This window comes from Oncorhynchus clarkii, chromosome 3 (assembly GCF_045791955.1).
Source record: "Oncorhynchus clarkii lewisi isolate Uvic-CL-2024 chromosome 3, UVic_Ocla_1.0, whole genome shotgun sequence".
Lineage (NCBI taxonomy): Eukaryota > Metazoa > Chordata > Actinopteri > Salmoniformes > Salmonidae > Oncorhynchus > Oncorhynchus clarkii.
Genome location: NC_092149.1, coordinates 41,445,866 through 41,472,101, shown reverse-complemented (window position 1 = coordinate 41,472,101; position 26,236 = coordinate 41,445,866). Strand labels below are relative to the sequence as shown.

The following is a 26,236-nucleotide window of genomic DNA, read 5'->3' as shown; positions in this document are numbered from 1 at the left end:
CAAAGGTTTGAGTAGAGACCACAAAAACTTCAGTGTCGGCTAAGGTTGCAATGGTTGTTGAATTCCTAACCATACCACGTGGAGCATTGGCTACACGGGTGGAAATGGTTCAACTCTGAGACTATCGATCCCGACAGAATAAGAGCAAATCTTAGATACTAATTACTCGTCTACAGCTAGAAATGATGTCAACCTGGGATGCGAAGACCGACAACTGACGAAACATCTATTCTATGAGAATATTTCTGAATGGTACTCTGAAGTATCCATTCTAACCATGAAAGACTGATCTTCAGGGAAGCAGAGAGAGAGACGATGATGAACTGACTCTCCAACAGAAGGACTGACGATTCCAACAGAGATAACGACGACACACTGGGCATAAATATATATTGATTGAAATTATTCCCAAATGAGTGAGCGTTGATGTGCAAAGGATTAGCATTTCAATTAATCTAATTATCAACTGTATAGTGACTCCTTTTGTTCTTTCCCGCCTTTTCAGTTCACACCCATTTACCTTTGTCAACCAAGCCGTCATATCGGCTTAGCCCACTAGGGAACCTCCCCTATCATTTCCATATCTACTGTGTTGTTTGTTTATGCATTTCTGTGATTATTTAGTTAGTAAATAAATGATTAAGACAATTGATGTATGGATGATTTATAGTAAAGGCTGGGTTCGTGCGGATAACCAACAATATATGACCTTTGGAATGAGACTAACATGAGGTAAAGAATAATTCATTTGTTAAGGTTTTCTTCCGTCGAGAGAGAGAGAGAGAGAGAGGACCAAAATGCAGCATGGTTATTTGTAAACATCTTTAATAAAGATGAAAAATACAAACAGTATACAAAAACAGTGAAAACCCGAAACAGCCCTATCTGGTGCAAACAAACACAGAGACAGGAACAACCACCCACAAAACAATCAAAGAATATGGCTGCCTAAATATGGTTCCCAATCAGAGACAACGATAAACACCTGCCTCTGATTGAGAACCACTCCAGGCAACCATAGACTTTCCTAGACGACTATACCACAATCCCATAACCTACAAAAACCCAAAGACAAAACACACCACATAAATAACCCATGTCACACCCTGGCCTGACCAAAATAATAAAGAAAACACAAAATACTAAGACCAGGGCGTGACATAATTAGAAGACTAATTGATCAAATATTAAAATATCTGATTAATTAGAAGACTAATCAGATATTTAAAGAGTTATATTAAGAAAATTATAATAATAATAATAATTTGTAATCTGAAGATTTTCCTTGGTGTCCCGACTTCCTAGTTAATTACATTTACATGATTAGTTTAATCATGTAATAATAATTACAGAGAATTGATTTGATAAAATAACTGTCTTCACTTTAATGATGCCAAAGACACGACAGTGGCCAAGCTAAAGCGGTGTTTGTCAGACCACGAAAACGTCTGTAGCGTCCAAACCGTTTGGCCTACATACTATGATGGTTTCCTCCGTTTTGCTCGACGACCCCCACAAGTGTCATGGGACTCGTCTGAAGGTAACTCATACAAATGAATGGAAATATATGGAGGTAGTTTCAAAACCTTATTCCTTATGATTTTTTTATGCAGTCTTTTTTTGCCATTCATAAATGTGTTATTGAATGCATTTCTATGGGCCATAGCAGTAAAGGCCAAATTCAATATTTTATGAAATAATCTTTTAAATTCGTTTTTGTTAGACCTAAAGGGGTCCCTTGGGTTTGACTTTTAGAAGATTAATGACATTCCAAAGGATAAATGTGTACTTTGTATTCTATGTTATTCTAAGAATTAAGGGAACAACATGTTCTTTAGATGAAGAAGGGGAGTGGAAACAGCTGGTGATACTGTATCAGAAAGTATATAGAAAAGTGCAGCAGAAAGCTGTATGTGAATGATGGCTTTCCACATAACGGTTATCATTGACTTCCAACATTAATGAAATCAAAACACGACTGTACAAAACAAACTCACAAGTGCCACGTACAGCAAATAGACTTCTTCTGATACGCTTGTGGATATTTTCCATTAGTTGACTCAGACTACAGCAAAATGATTACATTTCTCCCCATATCACATAATGCCACTCATTATTGATAATGGAAATTTGAAAGCTGTGTGCGCTTGGAAAACAGAACATTTGTTTCATATTCAAGAGTTTCCTGTTATGTAACGCTTATGTAGTTTAAGCATCAGTAGGCTTAGCCCATGCTTTTTGCTTTGCAAGTCTTAGCTTTTGCACCTCAAGGTAAACAACATAATCAAAAGGCAATACATTAGCATAAAATGTTGCACAGTAACTATATGCTTGTGATATTATTGTTATGGTATGCTTTGACAAATAGTCAGCATTCGGAAAGTATTCAAACCCCTTGACTTTTGCCACATTTTGTTACATTACAGCCTTATTCTCAAATTGATTAAATACATGTTTTTCCTCACAATACCTAATAATTTATTTTGCAAATAAAAAAAAGATATACAGTACCAGTCAACAGTTTGGACACACCTACTCATTATAGGGTTTTTCTTTGTTTGTACTATTTTCTAAATTGTAGAATAATAGTGAAAAAATACATATGGAATCATGTAGTAACCAAAAAAGTGTTAAACAAATCTAAAATATATGTTGATTTGTTTAAGTAGCCACCTTTTGCCTTGATGACAGCTTTTCACCTTCTTGGCATTCTCTCAACCAGCTTCACCTAGAATGCTTTTCCAACAGTCTTGAATGAGTTCTCACATATGCTGAGCACTTGTTGGCTGATTTTCCTTCACTCTGCAGTCCAACTCATCCCAAACCATCTCAATTGCGCTTAGTGGGACTGCTTTTGACTGGTGCTGTATATATAAGGTCCCACAGTTGACAGTGCATGTCAGAGCAAAAACCAAGCCATGAGGTCGAAGGAATCGTTTGTAGAACTCCGAGACAGGATTGTGTTGAGGCACAGATCTGGGGAAGAGTACCAAAACATTTCTGCACCAATGAAGGTCCCCAAGAACACAGTTCACACTTCATTATTCTTAAATGGAAGAAGTTTAGAAACCACCGGAGCAAATTACAGAGAAAAACCTGCTCCAGAGCGAGCAGGACCTCAGACTGGGGTGAAGGTTCACTTTCCAATGGGACAACGACCTTAAGCACACAGCCAAGACAACACAGGAGTGGCTTTGGGACAAGTTTTTGAATGTCCTTGAGTGGCCCAGCCAGAGCCTGGACATGAACCTGATCGAACATCTCTGGAGAGACCTGAAAATAGCAGTGCAGTGACGCTATATAATGGGAGAAACTCCCAAATACAGGTGTGCCAAGCTTGTAGCATGATGCCTTTTAGAAGACTCGAGGCTATAATCACTGTCAAAGGTGCTTCAACAAAGTACTGAGTAAAGTGTGAATACTTATGTAAATGTGATATTTCAGCTTTTTGTTTTTAATAAAAAATATAAAAACCTGTTTTTGCTTTGTCATTGTGGGATATTGTGTGTAGATTGAATAAATAAATACTAATAATAATTTTCATCAATTTTAGAATAAGGCTGTAATAAAATGTGAAAAAAGTCAAGGGGTCTCAATACTTTCCAAATGCACTGTATGATGACCATAATCTATGTAGAACTCTGAGGCATTGCCAACTAAACAATTTGACATATGTTTAGAATGATGGTAGCTTATTAATGATGGTAAGTGAACAACAACTTATTTTATTGTAAATTCTAACTGATCTACTGACTCGTTATTTATGATGCAAGTTGATTTGTAGATTAGTCGGTCTCGACTCGAGTTTAATGTCAGCTGCAATAGAGTTTGCCAGCTTTTAGTCCTTAAAAAACGGAAATGAGTTACCTCTGGTTTGTTCAGCGATTCATATGGTGGAAATGAATGGGGAAAGAATAGGGTTTTGTGTTAATTAAATGCCAAACATAAGATCTGAGGTTAACACAGGCTTAGGAGCTCTTATACGTTTTGTTCTATGAGATAATATCAGTCCGTTAACATGACCTTTATGAATTATGAAGCCTTTTATGTGCTTTATGTGCTTTTTTTATTACATTAATACTTACAAAATTAAGAAACAGTGACATTAGCTGATGAAGATTATCGCATAGGACTCAATGTACACGATCTCCTCAGCCTGTGTTTACAACATACCTTATTTTCTGCGTTTATCCAAAAACCCTACAGAAATGCATTTGTCCATTTCTCCATGGCGGAGTTAGTGCCTTCAAAAATACTCTATTGCTTTCAATGTCGAACGCGCCCAATGTCTTTGCAGGATATCAGTGAGTATGGAAAGGGGTGGAGGCTCTGGAAATGCGTCACTAGTACACAGGTTGTGCCAAACATTTCTCTGCACTGACTGGTGGCACTCGCAACAAGGCAAGGTCTTGATAATTAATGAGTGAACAAAAAAAAATCAGAGCCTCTATGCAAATGAGGAGCCTTTATAGACCTTGGATGAGCTTTTTGGATAACGATTCGCTGCAAACTTGTGACTGATCAGCTTAACATCTGTGGATAAAGAGTTAAGCGTGTCTTGCATTTCAAACTTCAAGTATTTGACAGCAATCACATCTTCATTACTTTGCTGAATGAGGAAACGGATACTGAACATTTGTTGGCTATTGGAATTTACCACGATTGACCAAACTCATCCATTCATTATTCCCCCCTGCATTTTTAAGACGCACACCTCAACCGATTGATCCGGGAGTGATACAGCAAGATTAGACTACCGCATTCATTCCAATATATTTTTAAACTCTGTTCAGTGCCACATCGCCATGTCAAGCGATACATCGGATCAGAGTAGGCGGTTCTGTGTGCTGTCTTGGGATCAGGTACTTCGTTTGAACTCAATCATCAGAGAAGCAATCCCGATTCACGGCCGCGGAAATTTCCCTACACTCGCTCTACAACCCCGGCAGATCGTTCAGGTATATCGCGTGCGCCACAACTTCTATACTGAGTATATGCTGTCTACTCTGAATCGCTTCATGTTTTGTGATGTACTGTTAGTATGCCAAGTATGCATGTGCTTTGTTGCAAATAAAATGTCCCTATGGCATATTAAAGTACAACATACCATTCACCTACATTCTATTGAGTGATGGAGCCATGTCTCTGACCGACCTGGTCACAGAAGATGTATTATTCTGTATGTCAATCCGAGATACTCATTTAGTATGGCGTGTTACCTTTCGTATAGTATGCATTAATTTGTGGATGTCCATCACTCATTTTGTATGATACGATTTTTTTAAGTACAATATGTTACGAATTTGCGAAGCTTATGATATTACGAATTCTAGCTAAATGGTTAACATCAGTTAGGCTAGGAGTTAGGGTTAAATTTAGATTAAAGGGTTAGCCAAAATGGTAAGGGGAAGGGTTAGCTAACATGCAAAGTAGCTAAAAAGTAGTAAGTAGCTAAAGTTGCTAAAATGCTGAAGTTGTCCGTGATAAGATTTGCACCCGCAACCTTAGGGTTGCTCGACGTTTGCGTTTATATGCCCACTATCCACCCCCACCAACCACCCAACATTAGTTCTTGCCATATGTTACGTTTGGTTACTTATCATACCAGGTTGAGTACCTCCAATTTAAATGTACTATGCATGTACGTCTAGTCTGAGACCAAACTGATGCCCATCATTCATATCTCTTCACTGTAGCAATAGTCATTCTCTAGTTCAGGTCAAAGTGTGAGCTGAACTCCAACCCTGCCCCATATAGGACCTTTACTGTTGACTTCCACTCTGTTCAGTAGTGAGCTTCAGTAGGTGTTAACCCATTAACAATAGCCATTGCGGTAACTCTTTGCAACAATTTAGATTTCTGTAACTGTATTTAAAGATAAGTAGCCTACAGCAATGTGCTGATTCATACAGTTAGTTAACAAAACAGGTCGCTTAATTTACCTTGCTGCTACAGTTTGTCATCAAATCTCAAATCTCTCATCAAATCCCTTTGTCATCAGTTCCCATAGTATATTAATTACCACTGATGAGTCACATTTGACTGGAAGTGTCTTGCACCATTATGGGTCTGTTTCTAATATCCTTCCAGATGGGAGTTTTGATATACTCCACTTTTCTGATATGCCTATTGACAATACCTTTCCAATTGACGGTGGCAGAAGGCTCGGTCATTTTGTATCATTAGAGAACAATGGCGGTCAATGCCAATTAAGATAAGGGAGGATGATTTTTGTTTTCATGAGCATATTACAGCATATTGGATGACTCATTCGTATTCCATTCACCCAGTTCAATGTAACATCGATACGTTTAGGCTACTACTTGATACTCAAATTTTCTCTATACCCATCATGAGGTTGCTACAACCTAGCCTATAAATAAAAGTTTACAACGTAGGTGCACACACGTCGAGAGAGAAATTTGAGGTCACAGACAGTGACACATGGACAGACTTGGGGCGGCAGGGTAGCCTAGTGGTTAGAGCGTTGGACTAGTAACCGGAAGGTTGCGAGTTCAAACCCCCGAGCTGACAAGGTACAAATCTGTCGTTCTGCCCCTGAACAGGCAGTTAACCCACTGTTCCCAGGCCGTCATTGAAAATAAGAATTTGTTCTTAACTGACTTGCCTGGCTAAATAAAGGTAAAAAAAAAAAAAAAAAAACATGGACAGACAATGAAATGAAATACCGTCGTGCACACTCTTGCCTGCATCTAGCTTATATAGTGTGTAATCATTAGTCCAACAGTTGCAAACGAGAGTTTCTATTGGACAAATTCAGGTATGTTATCCCCGTTTTGTTCCGTTTGCTTCCGTTTAAGAAACTTTTTCAACAGAATCAGCGGAATGAATACACCCTGAAACACAGTTCACTTTCATAGCAGCCACTTTGTCTTCCTCGTCACATCTATGCGCTCTACTCCTCTCACCTCTTCCCTTCGCTTGTGGACTTCAATGCACAACACATCAGCTGTATGGGATCAGGTGAAAAAACCTTTCCAAGCAGAACTGCTACACAGCCTACATTGTTGTCACCATATTAGTTAAAGTGACGTCATAGTCAGCATATTCATAGTCAGCATAGCTAATAAAACTAACATGTTATTAAACCTGCTACAGTGTACAGTCAGAAAGCAGTTACACCGGCAGGCCCCGGTGGCAATAAGTTAGTAATACCAAAAGCTTACCTTGACTTGGAAGAGTTCCACTGTTGTGTTGGAAAGTCATAGCCAGCTAACTAACATAGTATCACTCTGTATGAGCAGGGTGTTTCAGTAGCCTTAACTAGCTAGCTGCATTTGCTAAGTAAGTGAAACTGAAAGTGGAAAAAAATAATCTTTCTTTATTTCTCTCTTGCTTCTCCTTAATTTTGGAAGAAATTAATTTGTTCAACTATTATCCTTCTCTCTCTTTGAGTCAACTACTCACCACATTCTATACACTGCAGTGCTAGCTAGCTGTAGTTTATGCTTTCAGTACTAGATTCATTCTCTGATACTTGATTGGGTGGACAACATGTCAGTTCATGCTGAAGGACGTCATCCGAAAGTTGTCATAATTACTGTGTAAGTCTATGGAAGGGGTTGAGAACCATGAGCCTCCTAGGTTTAGTATTGAAGTCAATGTACCCAGAGGAGGACAGAAGATGGCTGTACTCCGGCTATATCATGGTGCTACCCTACAGAGTGCTGTTGAGGCTACTGTAGATCTTCTTTGCAAAATAGTGTTTTAATTATTTGGTGACGTGATTATATTTAGTATAATTTTATCTAAAAATGATCACTTTTTAAATGTTTTACCATTTACATTTTTATGAAATTGACTGAGGAGGATGGTCCTCCCCTTCCAGACAGTGGCTTGTGTTGTGTCTACCAAGGTGGTGCTGCTATCTGTACAGGTCTCTCTTGAAAAATAGATTTTATCTCAATGAGACTAACCATGTTAAATAATCTGGACTGGCCAGTACCCTGCTGTAACTCTATCTCCAGCCCCCGTCTGCTGGTTTTCATTAATGCCCCCCTCTACATCAGACATGTTCTTATGCATGGGATGGATGGTGGTTATGTAATTGAAAGATCATGCCAGCTGGTTTAACAATTAACATTGATTTGACTGACAGTTATGTAGTTAGTCATGATTAATTAATCCAGGATTTTAGGATGTGGTAGTGGATATTTTCAACCTTTATGATAAATGCTTGATTGACTATGCAGGTGCTGTTCCATATTTTGGAACAGGGTGTTCCCCAGGATTAGTGAGAACCATATGTCATCTTCCCAGCCTGACTTTCATAACAACCCCATTTGCTTGCTGAAATAGTTACCAATAAACTGGACACACTTCAGTTCTGTTCAAACAAAAACTTCACATTTTACTCTATAAGCCTCTTCTGAAGAAAAGTAAGTGTTATAACAAACATGAATGAGTCTCTGAAGATCAGCTTGATTTTATGTTCTTTAAATAGTTTTAGTGTTTTTTGGACTTTCTTATGGCACCACTCATAGGAATAGAATAATTGTTACCCAATAGTGTTTTGGGAACATACGTTTGACAACATTTCTGCTGTGAGTGTCAACATACTAAATACTGTGAGTGTCAACATACTCAAATAATGTGTTGACAATAGTGTTTGCGCGATATTGTCATCTGCTGTTGTCACTTGCCAGTCGCTATAGCATCCTCAAGTCAGGAACGTTCTCTTGTGATCAGTGGCGGTTCTAGCTTGTTTGGCTCACTGGAACCCCCCCCCCCCCAGGCTTGTCTGGGATAAAAAAACATTTTAGTTGATACACCTGTGTCTTAAATACATGACTAAAAATGTTTTCACCCTGGACATGAGACTTGCATTGATTTTAGACCTTTTAGAGTCCTAAGCACCAAGTCTTGATGGAGAAAGTATGCATGTTGTTTGATGTTTAAGTTACCATAGTAATTATTAAGAATGTGAAGAACTTATATTAGAACCGGCTATGAAAAATGTATTGTTTTGTAACAACTTGAAAATGAACATGAGTAGTTTATACAAAACTTTGTTTGGTGATCATCCCCCAAATGTAGCTGCTAAAAAGCTTAATAGTTACATCCTTCCTCCGGGAACTGTCTGCTGACAACAGGATGGCAGGTCTTTTTGATGTGCTGCTCTAGAGTTCCATGGCCCAGCAGACACACCTGGATATAAGGGGATGGACACACATTGGTATGAGTTTTGGAGTGAGTACAGTAAATCCAATCCAACCAGTCACACCTAGGATAATAAGGCAGGGTAGCCTAGTGCAGGGTAGCCTAGTGGTTAGAACATTGGACTAGTAACCGAAAGGTTGCAAGTTCAAATCCCCGAGCTGACAAGGTACAAAATCTGTCGTTCTGCCCCTGAACAGGCAGTTAACCCACTGTTCCTAGGCCGTCATTGAAAATAAGAATTTGTTCTTAACTGACTTGCCTAGTAAAATAAAGGTACAATTAAATATGTCATCCCACAGACGGCCATAGCGAAGGAGGTTTACATAGTTTACAGAGTGCATACTTCTCTGATCTGGAGAGATCGCAGGTAGTTGGTCAGAAGGTTCTGGAGGTCCTAGGAATATAGAGAGATGGATAGAGGTACTGAATGCAATTGAAAGAGCGAGTTAACATTTACATTGTTGATTATTGAGGACTACAAGGGTGCCTACCAATCAGACACATGGATGCGTAAAAGACACAGCATCCCAATGGCGTTCGAAGTAGAGGTCGACCGATTAATCAGAATGGCCGATTAATTAGGGCCGATTTCAAGTTTTCATAACAATCGGAAATCTGTGTTTTTGGACACCGATTTGGCCTATTTTTTTAAATATATATTTTTTTACACCTTTATTTAACTAGGCAAGTCAGTTAAGAACACATTCTTATTTTCAATAACCTAGGAACGGTGGGTTAACTGCCTTGTTCAGGGGCAGAACGACAGATTCTTACCTTGTCAGCTCACTGATTCAATCTTGCAACCTTAGATTAACTAGTCCAATGCTCTAACCACATGACTCTCATTGCACTCCTTGAGGAGCCTGCTTGTTACGCGAATGCAGTAAGCCAAGGTAAGTTGCTAGCTAGTATTAAACTTATCTTATAAAAAAACAAATCTATCATAATCACTAGTTAACTACACATGGTTGATGATATTACTAGTTTATCTAGCTTGTTCTGCGTTGCATATAATCGAGGCGGTGCGCATTCGCGAAAAAGGACTGTCGTTGCTCCAACGTGTACCTAACCATAAACGTCAATGCCTTTCTTAAAATCAATACACAAGTATATATTTTTAAACCTGCATATTTAGTTAATATTGCCTGCTAACATTCATTTATTTTAACTAGGTAAATTGTGTCACTTCTCTTCTTGCAACAGAGTCAGGGTATATGCAGCAGTTTAGGCCGCCTGGCCTGTGTGAAGACTATTTCTTCCTAACAAAGACAGCCGACTTCGCCAAACGGGGGATGATTTAACAAAAGCACAATCGTTGCATGACTGTACCTAACCATAAACACCAACGCCTTTCTTAAAATCAATACACAGAAGTATATATTTTTAAACCTGCATATTTAGCTAAAAGAAATACAGGTTAGTAGGCAATATTAACCAGGTGAAATTGTGTCACTTCTCTTGCGTTCATTGCACGCAGAGTCAGGGTATATGCAACAGTTTGGGCCGCCTGGCTCGTTGCGAACTAATTTGCCTGAATTTTACGGAATTATGACATAACATTGAAGGTTGTACAATGTAATAGCAATATTTAGACTTATGGATGCCACCCGTTAGATAAAATATGTAACGGTTCGTAATTTCACTGAAATAATAAACGTTTTGTTTTCGAAATGATAGTTTACGGATTCGACCATATTAATGACCAAAGGCTTGTATTTCTGTGTTATTATGTTATAATCAAGTCTATGATTTGATAGAGCAGTCTGACTGAGCGATGGTAGGCAGCAGCAGGCTCGTAAGCATTCATTCAAACAGCACGTTAAGGTTTTCTTCCGGTGAAGGAAAGGAGGAACAAAATGCAGCGTGGTTATTATTAAACATCTTTAATAAATATAACGAACAATACAAAAACACTAAACGTAACGTGAAAAACCAAAACAGCCCTATCTGGTGCAAACAAACACAGAGACCGGAACAATCACCCACAAAACACTCAAAGAATATGGCTGCCTAAATATGGTTCCCAATCAGAGACAACGATAAACACCTGCCTCTGATTGAGAACCACTCCAGGCAACCATAGACTTTCCTAGACTACTATACTATACCACAATCCCATAACCTACAAAAAAACCCAAGACAAAACACACCACATAAATAACCCATGTCACACCCTGGCCTGACCAAAATAATAAAGAAAACACAAAATACTAAGACCAGGGCGTGACACAGCAGCTCTTCGCTGTGCTTCAAGCATTGAACTACTTATGACTTCAAGCCTATCAACTCCCGAGATTACGCTGGTGTAACCGATGTGAAATGGCTAGCTAGTTAGCGGGGTGCGCGCTAATAGCATTTCAGACGTCACTCGCTCTGAGACTTGGAGTAGTTGTTCCCCTTGCTCTGCAAGGGCCGCGGCTTTTGTGGAGTGATGGGTAACAATGCTTCGAGGGTGGCTGTTGTCGATGTGTTCCTGGTTCGAGCCCAGGTAGGGGCGAGGAGAGGGACGGAAGCTATACTGTTACACTGGCAATACTAAAGTGCCTATGAAATACAAATCGTATAGAGATAAATAGTCATATAAATACTATATTAACCTCAACCTAAAACCTCTTACCTTGGTATATTGAAGTCTCATGTTAAAAGGAACCACCAGCTTTCTTATGTTCTGAGCAAGGAACTTAAACGTTAGCTTTTTTACATGGCACATTATTGCACTTTTACTTTCTTCTCCAACACTTTGTTTTTGCATTATTTAAACCAAATTGAACATGTTTCATTATTAATTTATTTGAGGCTAAATTTGAGGCTACATTTTTATTGATGTATTATATTAAGTTAAAATAAGGGTTCATTCAGTATTGTTGTAATTGTCATTATTACAAATAAATTAACAAAATCGTCCGATTAATCGGTATCGGCTTTTTTTGGTCCTCCAATAATCGGTATCGGCGTCGAAAAATTATAATCGGTCGACCTCTAGTTCAAAGGGAGGGGTCAGTTGGGGAGAGGCTTGTGTTGTGCTGTCCGTCAGAAAAGTTGGAAAGACTCTCGTTCAGCCAATTAATAACGTAGAACAGCGTTTTCCCCGACCAAACAGCTGCATTGGACATGCGTTTTAGTTTGAAGGCAGCCTTACTCTGTGGTTCAAGTTGTATCTCATTTCCCCCTAAGTCCTCAGCCTCTCACCCTTGACCTTCCATTGACCCAGGGCCTCCTGCCAAACCCTCTGAGTCTCTTTGATAGGGAGTTCCTCCATGAGTAGACATGTTTATGGTGCATAGGGCTTCTCCACTCCTCATATTAGTGGCATATCTTGTATACTGAAGGAAAATGTAAATGCAACAATTTAAGATTTTACTGAGTTACAGTTCGTATAAGGAAATCAGTCAATTCATTAGGGCCTAATCTATGGATTTCACATGACTGGGAATACAGCTATGCCTCTTTTGGTCATATATAGAATACCTTAAAAAAAAAGCTAGAGGCGTGGATCAGAAAACCAGTCAGTATCTTGTGTGACCCCCATTTGCCTCATGCAGCATGATCCATCTCCTGGAAGAACTGGGACATTTTCAACTTCCAGGAATTGTGCACAGATCCTTGTGTATTATCATGCTGAAACATTAGGTGTTGGAGGCAGGTGAATGGCACGACAATGGGCCTCAGGATCTCATCACGGTATCTCTGTGCATTAAAATGGCCATCGATAAATTGCAATTGTTTGTTGTCCGTAGCTTATGCCTCCCCATACCATAACCCCACCACCACCATGGGGAACTCTGTTCACAACGTTGACATCAGCAAACCGCTCGCCCACACAATGCCATCCACGCGGTCTGCCATCTTCCCGATACTGTTGAAACCGGGATTCATCTATGAAGAGCACACTTATCCAGTGACGTTCGAAGGTGACGTTCATTTTTCTACTGAAGTCAGTTATGACGCCGAACTGCAATCAGGTCATGACTCAAGGTTTGATTTTTCAAGAGGCTTTATTACTGCCACTTTAAATTAGTTTGGTACACATCCGGTGGATAGGGAGCCATTTATTATATTCAACATAGGAGGGCCAAGCACAGGAAGCAGCTCTTTCAGTAGTTTAGTTGGAATAGGGTCCAGTATGCAGCTTGAAGGTGTAGAGGCCAAGACTATTTTCATGAATGTGTCGAGATATAGTATTAAAAAACTTGAGTGTCTCCCTTGATCCTAGGTCCTGGCAGTGTTGTGCAGACTCAGGACAACCGAGTTTTGGAGAAATACGCAGATTTAAAGAGGAGTCCGTAATTTGATTTCTAATGATCATGATATTTTCGTCAAAGAATTTCATGAATTTATCACTGCTGAAGTGAAAGTTTGGGGATTGCTGCTTTTTAGTTATAGTATCAAATTTTTATGTGATAGTATCAAAAATACATTTAGGATTGTTCTTATTCTCCTCAATTAAGGATTAGGGTTAGGGCTCTAAGTACCATGCAGTATCGGTCTTTCCAAGCTAGTCGGAAGACTTCCAGTTTGGTGTAGCGCCATTTCTGTTCCATTTTTCTGGAAGCTTGCTTCAGGGCTTGGGTATTCTGTATACCAGTTTCTTATGACAAATGTTTTTTGTTTTAAGGGGTGCGACTGCATCTATGGTATTACGCAAGGTTAAATTGAGTTCCTCAGTTAGGTGGTTAACAGATTGGACTACAACAATGTCATTGGGTAGGCAGAGGGAGTCTGGAAGAGCATCAAGGAATCTTTGGGTTGTCTGAGAATTTATAGCATGACTTTTGATGATCCTTGGTTGGGGTCTGAGCAGATTATTTGTTGCGATTGCAGACGTAATAAAATGGTGGTCCGATAGACCAGGATTATGAGGATAAACATTAAGATACACAATATTTATTCCACGGGACAAAACTAGGTCCAGAGTATGACTGTGACAGTGAGTAGGTCCGGAGACATGTTGGACAAAGCCCACTGAGTCGATGATGGCTCCGAAAGCCTTTTGGAGTGGGTCTGTGGACTTTTCCATGTGAATATTAAAGTCACCAAAATATATATTTTTTATATTTGAATATGCCATGACTACAAGGTCCGATAGGAATTAAGGGAACTCAGTGAGGAACGCTGTATACGGCCCAGTAGGCCTGTAAACAGTAGCTATAAAAAGTGATTGAGTAGGCTGTATAGATTTCATGACTAGAAGCTCAAAAGATGAAAACAGACTTTTTTTTTTCTTAATTGAAATTTGCTATCGTAAATGTTAGCAACACCTCCGCATTGTGAAGGATGTGCGGGGGATATGGTCACTAGTGTAACCAGGAGGAGAGGCCTCATTTAACACTAAATTCATCAGGCTTAAGCCATGTTTCAGTCAGGCCAATCACATCAAGATTATGATCAGTGATTAGTTAATTGACTATAACTGCCTTGGTAGTGAGGGATCTAACATTTAAGTAGCCCTATTTTGAGATGTGAGATTTCACAATCTTTTTCAATAATGACAGAAATGGAGGAGGTCTTTATTCCAGTGAGATTGCTAAGGCGAACACTGCGATGTTTAGTTTTGCCCATCCTAGATCGAGGCATAGACACAGTCTCAAAGAGGATAGCTGAGCTGACTATGCTAGTGGCAGACTCTACTAGATGGCAGGGTGGCTAACAGCCTGCTGCCTGGCCTGTACCCTATCTTATTGTGGAGCTAGTTGAGTTAGACAGGGCACTACATTCATAGATAAGATGAGAGCACCCCTCCAGCTAGGATGGAGTCTGTCACTCCTCATCAAGCCAGGCTTGGTCCTGTTTGTTGGTGAAGAGTGCCAATTATCTACAAATTCTATATTGTGGGAGGGGCAGAAAAGTTTTCAACCAGCGATTGAGTTGAGACTGCTGTAGAGCTCATCACTCCCCCTAACTGGGAGGAGGCCAAAGACAATTACTCGATGCTGATCTTTCCATCTGATTTACACGCTGAAGTTATGTTGCGCTTGGTGACCTCTGACTCTTTCATCCTAACGTCATTGGTGCCAACGTGGATAACAATATCCCTATACTCTCTACACTCACCAGTTTTAGCCTTAGCCAGCACCATCTTCAGATTACCCTTAACGTCGGTAGCCCTAACCCCTGGTAAAGAGTGTATGATCGCTTGATTATTATTTTTTAAGTCTAATACTATGGGTAATGAACTAGGGTGTTCTCGGGTAATGACTAGGGTGTTCAATTTGTCAGAGCTAATGGTGGGAGGCTTCGGCGTCTCAGACCCGGTAATGGGTGGAGGAGAGACCAGAGAAGACTCGGACTCTGACTCCGACTCGTTGCTTAATGGGTTGAATGTTTCTGTCGGCTGAATGAGTGACACCGGTTGAGCATTCCTACAGTATTTCCTTCCAGAAGCCATGAGAAAATTGTCCAGCAGCGGGGACCGTGCGAGAGGATTTATGCTACCATCTGTACTTATTGGTGGCACAGACGCTGTTTCATTCCTTCCTACACTTAAATGTCCCTTTCCTACACTTAAATTACCCTTGCCTAAACGATTGCGTCTGAAGCTGGGCTTCCTCGCCATAAGGCGATCGCTCTCCTGTATATTATGAGTACAGCGACTGCATTTAGAAAGCATAATGTTAATGTTACTAGTTAGCTTCGGGTGGTGGCGGTCGTGTAGAACCATGTCCAGATAAAGTGTCCGGGGTGAAAAAGTTGAATGAAAAAAAGTTGAGCGAGGGAGAAAAATAAAAAATATTAAACGGTAATTAAAAAGTAAAAATCTTAAAGTTGGCAGGTAGCAAAGAAATGTTAGCAACAAACCGCACAGCAGCACGTAAACAAGTTTACAAGTTGTGACCGGAAATGACGATAAGGAAAATGATGTTTAAGATGGTTAAACTAGCAAATATTTTATTTGTTTTCTCCTCTCATTTAAAGCTTCCTGATTTTAAGCTAGCCAGTTGATAGTAATGCTAGGATGAATGTCATTACACTTCTTTGGACACTGTGTTATCAAACCTCCAAACAAGCTTCAATGCCATACAACACTCCTTCCGTGGCCTCCAAATGCTAGTAAAACAAAATGCATGCTCTTCAACCGATCGCTGCCCAAACCCTCCCGCCCGACTAGCATCACTACTCTGGATGGTTCTGACTTAGAATATGTGGACAACTATAAATACCTACAGTTGAAGTCGGAAGTTTACATACACCTTAGTCAAATACATTTAAACTCAGTTTTTCACAATTCCTGACATTTAATCCTTGTAAAAATTCCCTGTCTTAGGTCAGTTAGGATCACCACTTTATTTAAAAAAAATTGAAATGTCAGAATAATAGTAGAGTTATTTATTTCAGCTTTTATTACTTTCATCACATTCCCAGTTGGTCAGAAGTTGCCATACACTCAATTAGTATTTGGGTAGCCTTCCACAAACTTCCAACAATAAGTTGGGTGAATTTTGGCCCGTTCCTCCTGACAGAGCTGGTGTAACTGAGTCCGGTTTGTAGGCCTCCTTGAGTGGCACACGCTTTTTGATGGCCACTCCAATACCTTGACTTGGTTGTCCATAAGCCATTTTGCCACAACTTTGTATGCTTGGGGTCACTGTCCATTTGCGACCAAGCTTTAACCTGACGGATGTCTTGAGATGTTGCTTCAATATATCCACATAATTGTCCTTCCTCATGATGCACCAGTCCCTCCTGCAGCAAAGCACCCCCACAAAATGATGCTGCCACCCCTGTGCTTCATGGTTGGGATGGTGTTCTTCAGCTTGCAAGCATCCCCCTTTTCCCTCCAAACATAACGATGGTCATTATGGCCAAACAGTTCTATTTTTGTTTCCTCAAACCAGAGGAAATTTCTCCAAAAAGTATGATCTTTGTCCCCATGTGCAGTTGCAAACTGTAGTCTGGCTTTTTTGTGGCTGTTTTGGAGCACTCGTTTCTTCCTTGCTGAGCGGCCTTTCAGGTTATGTCGATAAAGGACTCGTTGTACTGTGGATATAGATACTTTAGTACCTGTTTCCTCTAGCATCTTCACAAGGTCCTTTGCTGTTGTTCTGGGATTCATTTGCACAGTACGTTCATCTCTAGGAGATAGAATGTGTCTCCTTCCTGATAGGTATGACGGCTGCGTGGTCCCACTGTGTTTATACTTGTGTACTATTGTTTGTACAGAAGAATGTGGTACCTTCAGGCATTTGAAAACTGCTCCCAAGGATGAACCAGACTTGTGGAGGTCTACAATATTTTTTTGGCTGATTTCTTTTGATTTTCCCATGATGTGAAGCAAAGAGGCACTGAGTTTGAAGGTAGGCCTTGAAATGCATTCACAGGTACACCTCCAATTGACTCAAACGATGTCAATCAGAACCTTCTAAAGCTGTGACATAATTTTCTGGAACCTTCCAAGCTGTTGAAAAGGCACAATCATCTTAGTGTATGTAAACTTCTGACCCACTGGTATTGTGATAGTGAATTATAAATGAATTAATCTGTCTGTAAACAATTGTTGTAAAAATGACTTGTGTCACGCACTAAGTAGATGGCCTAACCGACTTGCCAAAACTATAGTTTGTTAACAAGAAATTTGTGGAGTGGTTGAAAAACTAGTTTTAATGACTCCGACCTAAGTGTATGTAAACTTCCGACTAACTATAGGTGTCTCGCTAGACTGTAAACTTTCCTTCCAGACTCATATTAAGCATCTCCAATCCAAAATTACATCTGGAATTGGCTTCCTATTTCGCAACAAAACCTCCTTCACTCATGCTGCCAAACATACCCTCGTAAAACTGACTATCCTACTGATCCTTGACTTCGGCGATGTTATTTACAAAATTGTCTCCAACACTCTACTCAGCCAATTGGATTCATTCTATCACAGTGCCATCCGTTTTGTCACCAAAGCCCCATATACTACCCACCACTGCGACCTGTATGCTCTCGTTGGCTGGTGCTCGCTTCATATTCGTCACCAAACCCACTGGCTCCAGGTCATCTATAAGTCTTTGCTAGATAAAGCTCCGCCTTATCTCAGCTCACTGGTCACCATAGCAACACCCACCCGTAGCGCGCACTCCAGCAGGTATATTTCACTGGTCATCCCCAAAGCCAACACCTCCTTTGGCAGCCTTTCCTTCCAGTTCTCTGCTGCCAATGACTGGATTGAATTGCAAAAATCACTGAAGTTGGAGACTTATATCTCCCTCACTAACTTTAAGCATCAGCTGTCAGAGCAGCTTACCGATCACTGCAGCTGTACACAGCCCATCTGTAAATAGCCCATCCAACCAACTACCTATCTCGTCCCATATTTGTTTTTGTGCTTTTTTACACACCAGTATTTCTACTTGCACATCCTCATCTGCACATCTATCACTTCAGTGTTAATTGCTAAATTGTAATTACTTTGCCACTATGGCCTATTTATTGACTTACCTTCTTACTTCATTTGCACACACTGTATACAGATTTTTTCTATTGTGTTCTTTACTATACGTTTGTTTATCCCATGTTTAACTCTGTTGTTTTTGTTGCACTGCTTTGCTTTATCTTGGCCAGGTCGCAGTTGTAAACTGCCTAACTGGTTAATCGGGATAGCCCCCCTTTTTTTAAATTTTCGCCTAAAATTACATATTAAATCTAACTGCCTGTAGCTCAGGCCCTGTAGCAAAATATATGCATAGTCTTGGTACCATTTGAAAGGAAACACTTTGAAGTTTGTGGATTTGTGAATTGAATGTGGGAGAATATAACACAATAGATATTGTAGAATAATATACAATGAAAAAAACAACTTTTTTTTTCTTCCTACAACCATCTTTGAAACGCAACAGAAAGGTCCCAAATCTAGCCATCACTCTGGTTGTAATTCCAATGGTGTCCACAAGAGGGCAGCAGTGTATGTGCAAAGTTTCAAACTGATAACTTGAAGTAGGAGCAAGCTACTTGACATTTAGAGTGAAGTCACCCAGGTACATTTGGGCTAATCGTGAAGGCCACATTTACATTTGCATTACATTTATCTGTAAGAATGTTGTCAAATCTGTATACTTAGACTTTGATTTAGCTCTTCCATACCTTACAGTATTAATAGCCATATTGTAAGTTCAACATTAGCAAAACACCCCATTTTCAAAACTTCATAACTCTCCATATTCTTGCAATTTTTGTCTAAAAGGAAAAGGCTTGCTGTCAAAAGTCAGCAGCAACATTTTGCGACAGATACGGGGTTTCCGCATAATACCGCAAAGCCCAGCTCATTGGCTATCTAGCTAGCTTTGTTTGACCCTGATTGGTGCTTATTTGACAAAGTTAGTCAATCAAGTGAAGACCGCCTGTGTCATTAGGCGTCGCTCTCTGACCAAATTTGGTGTCCTATAGGATATACTACTCTCCTCATGATATAGTGAAGTCTGGTTACGTTCTAGGATCTCTGAGGAAAAAATAAATATGTAATTTGACTGGTTGAAACAACGTTTAGGGTAAAATTTTCAGATTCCCTTCTTTGCAAATTGAATGAGTGGAAATACAAAATCGATCGTGCATGCCATATGGACCTTTTTATGGATCTGAAAAAGGATTTTATCTAACAACTAAACTTCATGTTATTTCTGGGACCCTTGGGATGATAAATCAGAGAAAGATTTCAGAATGGAAGTACACATTTCAACTTCAGAGGTGAATTTATCAAACCTGTCGCCGTGTTGTTAGGAGCTCTCCTCAAACAATAGCATGGAATTTTTTCGCAGTAATAGCTACTCTAAATTGGATAGTGCAGTTATATTAACAAGAATTTAAGTTTTTAGCCGATATAAGACACGGACGGTCATGACAAACGGCGCTCCATGATTTACATTTGGCGGAACTCTTATCTCTAAGATGTAATAAAGGTGAAATAAAAATAAATATATATAAAAATGAGCTGCTGTCAATTTAATCTGAAATGTACCATTGTTAAACAAATTACCATTACTTTGTAGACATGACTTCTCCTCTTCAAGCTACTTCCTTAGATTTGATTGATGGAACAATCCAGCCAATGGTTGCAGCAATACTGCAAATCTTTTTATACCAACGTACAAAACTTTCTATAAGCTTATGAATCTCTTGGTAACGTGACAAGTGTGTGCAGATAAATCTGCAAGTGTGTTTTTGATTCACAGCAGAATATTAATAGTTGTAAATGGACTTCTGCAAATCTTATTGAATGTCATGTTTCAAGTTTGTGACTAGGGATGCACCGATATGATATTTTTGGCTGATACCGATATCCTCCTTGCCAAAAAAGGATAGAGATATTTTAACATTTTAGCGGCCTTTTAAGCATTCTAGTAGACTTAAATAGTTTAAACACACACGCACTCTGACCCAAAAAGTTATACGTAAATGCCAACAATTTTTGGTTACTACAAGTTTTGGTTATTACATGATTCCATATGTGTTATTTCATAGATTTGATGACTTCACTATTATTCTACAATGTAGAAAATAGTAAAAAAATAAAGAAAAACCCTGGAATAAGTAGGTGCCCAAACTTTTTACTGGTACTGTTGTTGGAAAAGTTATGATTAAATGACTGAACAAATCATTTTAAATGGAACTGTAACTAAGTAAAACTTATACTCTGTTTTATTATATCTGATTAACAATATGAGTTCATAAGAAGGGATTGTGAGACACGGACAAGGAGTAATTCAAGTTAATGAACACCATTCCAACTAGGAAGAAACGAATGGGTTGTGGACTGTGTAAACACATAAGGTCGTTAGCCTATGGTTGAACCTACGGAACTGAGCTCTGGGGTTTTTAGATAAGACAGTGAGTGCGTTTTCTGTTAATTAGAACTGTCAGCTCAGTGTTGATCGATAATGTTGAGGGGTCAAAAGTTACCTGGGAGTGTGTTAGTAAGTTAGAATGAACTTTTCACCTCACTTTGTCCCGGTCGAGAGGAGGGGATTCTGTTTAGCAATGAAATGACGTCATGATTTGTATATAAACTGTTGCTCGTGGTAAAGTGGCAGCGCGCTCCGAGAATAAATTCTGTTACCTATTATTGAAAAGACTGGTCTCCATCTATTTTATGCAAACAAGAATCTTACAAATTCTCATAAAATAGATTAAGGGTTTTCAATTAATGAAAGCACATTGGCATAATTAAATTACACTAGCAACTGTATGTAAATTTGCTTTCTGTATTACATTTTCAATAAATGGGTGAGAAAAAGATTATATTAATTCATTTGAATTCAAGCTGTAACCCGACAAAATCTAGGGGTATGAAGTCAAGAGGTATGAAACATTTCTGAATGCACTATTAAGTGTTGAGTCTAGCTTAGTCTAGTTTCACAGCATCTGTAGTCCCTGTCCAATTGATAATTGTAATCTGACTGGACACTGCTACTTTGTTGCAAAAAGCAATATAAGGCTACTGATCAAAAAGTTACTAAGAATTTAATATCATTTGGCATTAAGGTGACCCACACCATTCAATTAGCTTTAATTATATACATACCAATCATGGAGCCCATGTCTGTCTTTGCTGTAGAGCCCATGATGTATGCGCTTAGGGGTGTACTGTTGAATGAAACTGCAGGCCTTTGTCTGTCTGCAGCCTAACCCATTATGTATAAATAGAGGCAGCTTATGATCTGATGGACATGATGAGAGTGTTAATTACTGTCAGACTGACACTAATCTGTCAGGACGAGGAGATTTGAAGGCTGCAATGGGAGGAGGTAGGGAGGTAAGAGTTGGAGAGGTGTTTTGCTAAAGTGTGATGCAAGTACTTGAGATATAATATGTGTAGGATCTGTACAATAGGTTAGTCCAGTTGTATTTAAGATTGTTTGCTCTTTGATATTTTTTAAGGAATTTTTTTTCTCATTTACAACTGAGACCTGGCCAAGATAAAGCAAACCAGTGTGACACAAACATCAACACAGAGTTACGCATGGAATAAACAAACATACAGTCAAAAACACAATAGAAAAAAAGTCTATATACTGTGTGTTCAAACGGCGTGATGAGGTAAGGCAATAAATAGGCCATAGTGGCGAAGTAATTACAATTTAGTAAACTAACACTGGAGTGATAGATGTGCAGATGATGATGTGCAATTAGAAATACTGTTGTGCAAAAGAGCAAAAAAGTAAATGAGAAAAGATTGGGGATGAGGTAGGTAGATTGGATGGGCTATTTACACACCTATCAGTGTGTGGGCTTTTTATAAACATTAGCTAAAATGATTCATTCTTAAATTAAAAGTTTCTCTGTATTTCATTGCATTTTACTGCATATTGTTACATGCAAAATAAGTTAAAAAAATGTATGGTAGAACATGGTAGTACAGCCTACCATGTTCTACCATAATTTTTTTAAATTGGTGAAATGTAGACTACACATTTCCTAGCATCTAGCTTACATATCTGCCTGTGCTAAAGCCTTATTGAGAGTGTTGAGGATTCTGACTGAAAGCTGTGATCACTTTCAAATGCAAGTTACACCGATTCTTAACCGAAAGAGCTCTTTGGATTTTAAGAGTAAATTACATGTTTCCTTTACATGCACGAACTGTGCATTTTAATGGTGCCAACCCACCAAGTGGATTGAGTTTAGCTTTAGAGTGTGCTGTTAGTGCCACATCTTTGTATTTCCTGAGGTCTTCTAGACACACTTTCTCAGTGTGACTGCCAGTGTCTGTTAGCGTGCCATTCCTACCACTATCTAACTATGGAGCATAGACCCAGTGATGTCAGACTTGGGACACCCTCTTCACAGATGATTGTGGCGGCCTCTTTGCTGAACTGGTCCTGCAGATCACCGGGCCTCTGAAAGTGAAACCTTTGACCCAACGGTTGTGGAGATTGGAGCAAGATTTTCTCATTGTCTGCTCCACTAGGGCCTATGCTAAGGCAAGTGCTTACTACCGGTGTGAATCGCAGTGCAGGGGTATAAATCCTATAGCACTAACTGCTGCCGTCTGGGTTGTGTTCATTAAAGCATGCAACAGAAAGCGTTTGAAAAAGTTTTGCAATGGAAACCGAAAATTAGTTTTTCTTATTTAATTTTGTTCCTACTGAACATGGCCCTTGTGAAACAGGCATGACCCAGACAGTGAGTCAGATCCTCAGTGAGTAGTCCTAACTCTTCTGCTATCCTTCTGGGCCTGTTAGTTTCCATTCAAACTGATGGCGGTGATGATTAAATGTATTTTCGTGAGCAGTGTATTGATCTCTGCCTAGTGCTTACACAGCCTATTGACTTTTCCAGAGGCCCATGTTGGAACTTATTGAGAAATGTCTCAAGATGTTTACTTGAGTCTTTGCACGTCCGTGTGTGTGTGTGTGTGTGTGTGTGTGTGTGTGTGTGTGTGTGTGTGTGTGTGTGTGTGTGTGTGTGTGTGTGTGTGTGTGTGTGTGCTTTGGTTGAATAATGTTGGCAAGGAGGAGGCAGGTGGTCTGGCACCAAAGTCAGCAAATGTTCCACAAGGGAAAGGCATGTCTGTCCTGTATGGGCAAGGAGTGCCTTTGGACATAACCAATTACATTTATATTACTTCAGAAATGTATTTTTTGTAATTGAACATAAAAATGAAAAGCGTTTGAGCGTATGTCTAATACATACTCTGTCTCCTTTACCCAGGTGGTGCGGGCGCGGCTGGAGGAGAGGGGCGTGTCAGTACGAGACGTGCGGCTGAACGGCTCTGCAGCCAGCCACGTGCTCTACCAGGACACTGGCATGGGCTACAAGGACCTGGACCTGATCTTCGGTGTGTCTCTGAAGGACGACCAGGCTTTCCGGCTAGTCAAGGACGTGGTAATGGACTGCCTATTGGACTTCCTACCAGCGGGGGTCAGAAAGGAGCGCATCTCGCCGCTGACCCTTAAAGAGGCCTACGTGCAGAAACTGGTGAAAGTATGCAACGACACAGACCGCTGGAGCCTCATCTCACTGTCCAACAACACGGGCAAGAATGTGGAGCTCAAGTTCGTGGACTCTCTCAGGCGGCAGTTTGAATTCAGCGTGGACTCCTTCCAGATTGGCTTGGACTCGCTGCTGCTGTTTGACCACTGCTCAGAGACGGCCATGTCCGAGAGCTTCCACCCCACCGTGATTGGGGAGAGTGTGTATGGGGACTTTGAGGGTGCCATGGGTCATCTGTGTCAGCGGATCATTGCCACGCGCAGCCCCGAGGAGATCCGAGGCGGGGGGCTACTTAAGTACTGCCACTTGCTGGCGCAGGGGTTCAGGCCCATCTGTGAAACAGAGATGAAGGCTCTGCAGCGCTACATGTGCTCGCGCTTCTTCATCGACTTCTCTGACATCTGCGAGCAGCAGCGTAAGCTGGAGGCCTACCTGCAGAACCACTTTGCCGGCATGGAGCACAAGCGCTATGAGTGCCTGATGACTCTGCACCAGGTGGTGAATGAAAGCACTGTGTGTCTGATGGGCCATGAGCGGCGCCAGACGCTCAGCCTCATCTCTATGTTGGCGCTACAGGTGCTGGCTGAGCAGAACGCCATCCCCACGGTGACCAACGTCACCTGCTTCTACCAGCCCGCACCCTACGTGCGTGACATCAACTTCAGCAATTACTACATAGCACATGTGCAGCCACAGCCACCGCTAGTTCACTACAGTAACTCTCACCATACTTGGCTGCACTGTAACTGAGCTAACAAGCATGTGCAGGGCAGAGGTGGATGTGGATGTGGCATCCAATGTTTCTCTCCATTGGGTTGGAGCTGCGGAATGGCAGCATTGCTCTTTGTCTTTCAAAATAAATAAATAAACTAAGCAAATGGAAATGTGACTTGACTGAAACGATCCTTTACTGCTGTATGATTTTAGCCAATCTTCTCTCAACAATTGTATTTCTCCTCACACAACGTTTGTTAAGTTGACGGTCCTTTTCACATGTAACAAGAATGTTGAAGTAGTTCCTTAAGTGAGAAAGAAATCTTAGATTTTTTTAAAATAAGAAAATAAAAACATTTATTTTGGAAGAAACAAACTATGAAGCTTTATTTTCAGACTGCTGCTTCAGTTATTTTTTAAACAACAGTTACAGGACCAAAGATGTATTTTGTTCAGAACAGAAGGGATTATTGTGATTCCAAGTGCCTAAAATGATCTGAGCAATTTACGAAAATGCCTCTAAAGTGAGAGCTGTGTTTTTTTTTTTTAGGGGTTTGTGTTGCCTAGATTACTCCAAATCTCTTTTCAGGAACAGACATTCATCTTCATGCGATTTTAAATAAATAAAAAAATAAAAAAATCCCTATCCTCGTGTTTTTTAAATTCTGAAATATGTGTATTATAAGCATAGCCTGTGTAAATGGGAAAGAAAGGCCTTGATATTGTTGGGTTCTGAGAATATGAAATATACTTATTCATGTCACTGAGGGAGTGCTGAGGTTTAGAGTGTACACCAGAAGGGAATGGTTATAGGAGGAACGTATATAGTGTGCAATTAAGCTTGGAATGTGGCAGGCATTGGGGAGAGAGCCATGGATTAGTGATGGAGGGGGGTTCAGGTCAGGTCACATTAAGGGAGAAATAAAAGTTTACAGGATCCATAAACTAGTATCACTAGTGTCCTGCCTAGCAGTAAAGAACAATGTTTGTACCGATGTGTAGGAGTGCTTGTGTAAATATCAGTGCTTGTGTGAAAATGTTTTTGTCTAATGCAGCTGCATTGATCCTCTGGGAAGAATAAACTTGGATAAGCTTTCATAGTGTCTGAGTTTTTTAGTCTGAGAATTAGAACCTAACAATACCAAAATAGCTCCTAGTTTATGGATCCTGTCATCTGTTGTACATGCATCTTTAACTACCCATAAAGGGATAGGATTTCTACACCATAAAAACTGTGGGGACTGTAAGTTGCTCTAGATAACAACAAAAATGCAGCTGTCCACCCTTTTAAGAGGGTAATGTAGCTATGATTATCTTGATGACATACTGACAACTAAGACAACCCAGACCAGTTCCAGGAATTAGCCTGTGGAAAAACATAGTGTCTGTTGAGTGAGTGCCACTTCTTAAACTGGGCTTGTAAGATCCATTACAA

At 40.0% G+C, this 26,236-nt stretch overlaps 1 protein-coding gene across 2 annotated transcripts; it reads left to right on the top strand.

Annotated features, from left to right (window-relative positions):
- Window positions 1-4,381: 4,381 nt before the first annotated feature.
- On the top strand, window positions 4,382-26,236 carry LOC139395430 (terminal nucleotidyltransferase 5A-like). Of its 2 annotated transcripts, none has more exons than XM_071142967.1 (2): window positions 4,382-4,958; window positions 23,806-26,236. In XM_071142967.1, exons 1-2 carry the CDS (start codon window positions 4,806-4,808, stop codon window positions 24,835-24,837), a joined length of 1,185 nt encoding a protein of 394 aa, XP_070999068.1. In that variant the 5' UTR covers window positions 4,382-4,805; the 3' UTR covers window positions 24,838-26,236. The 2 variants fall into 2 exon arrangements, with proteins under 2 accessions (XP_070999068.1, XP_070999069.1); XM_071142968.1 differs by having other exon boundaries at window positions 4,416-4,862.

Bases quoted from the DNA above. Each gene is read 5' to 3' on its own strand.
- LOC139395430 (XM_071142967.1), top strand. From the start codon at position 4,806: ATGTCAAGCGATACATCGGATCAGAGTAGGCGGTTCTGTGTGCTGTCT. The intron at 4,959-23,805 runs GTATATCGCGTG...TCCTTTACCCAG, and splicing joins AACCCCGGCAGATCGTTCAG to GTGGTGCGGGCGCGGCTGGA.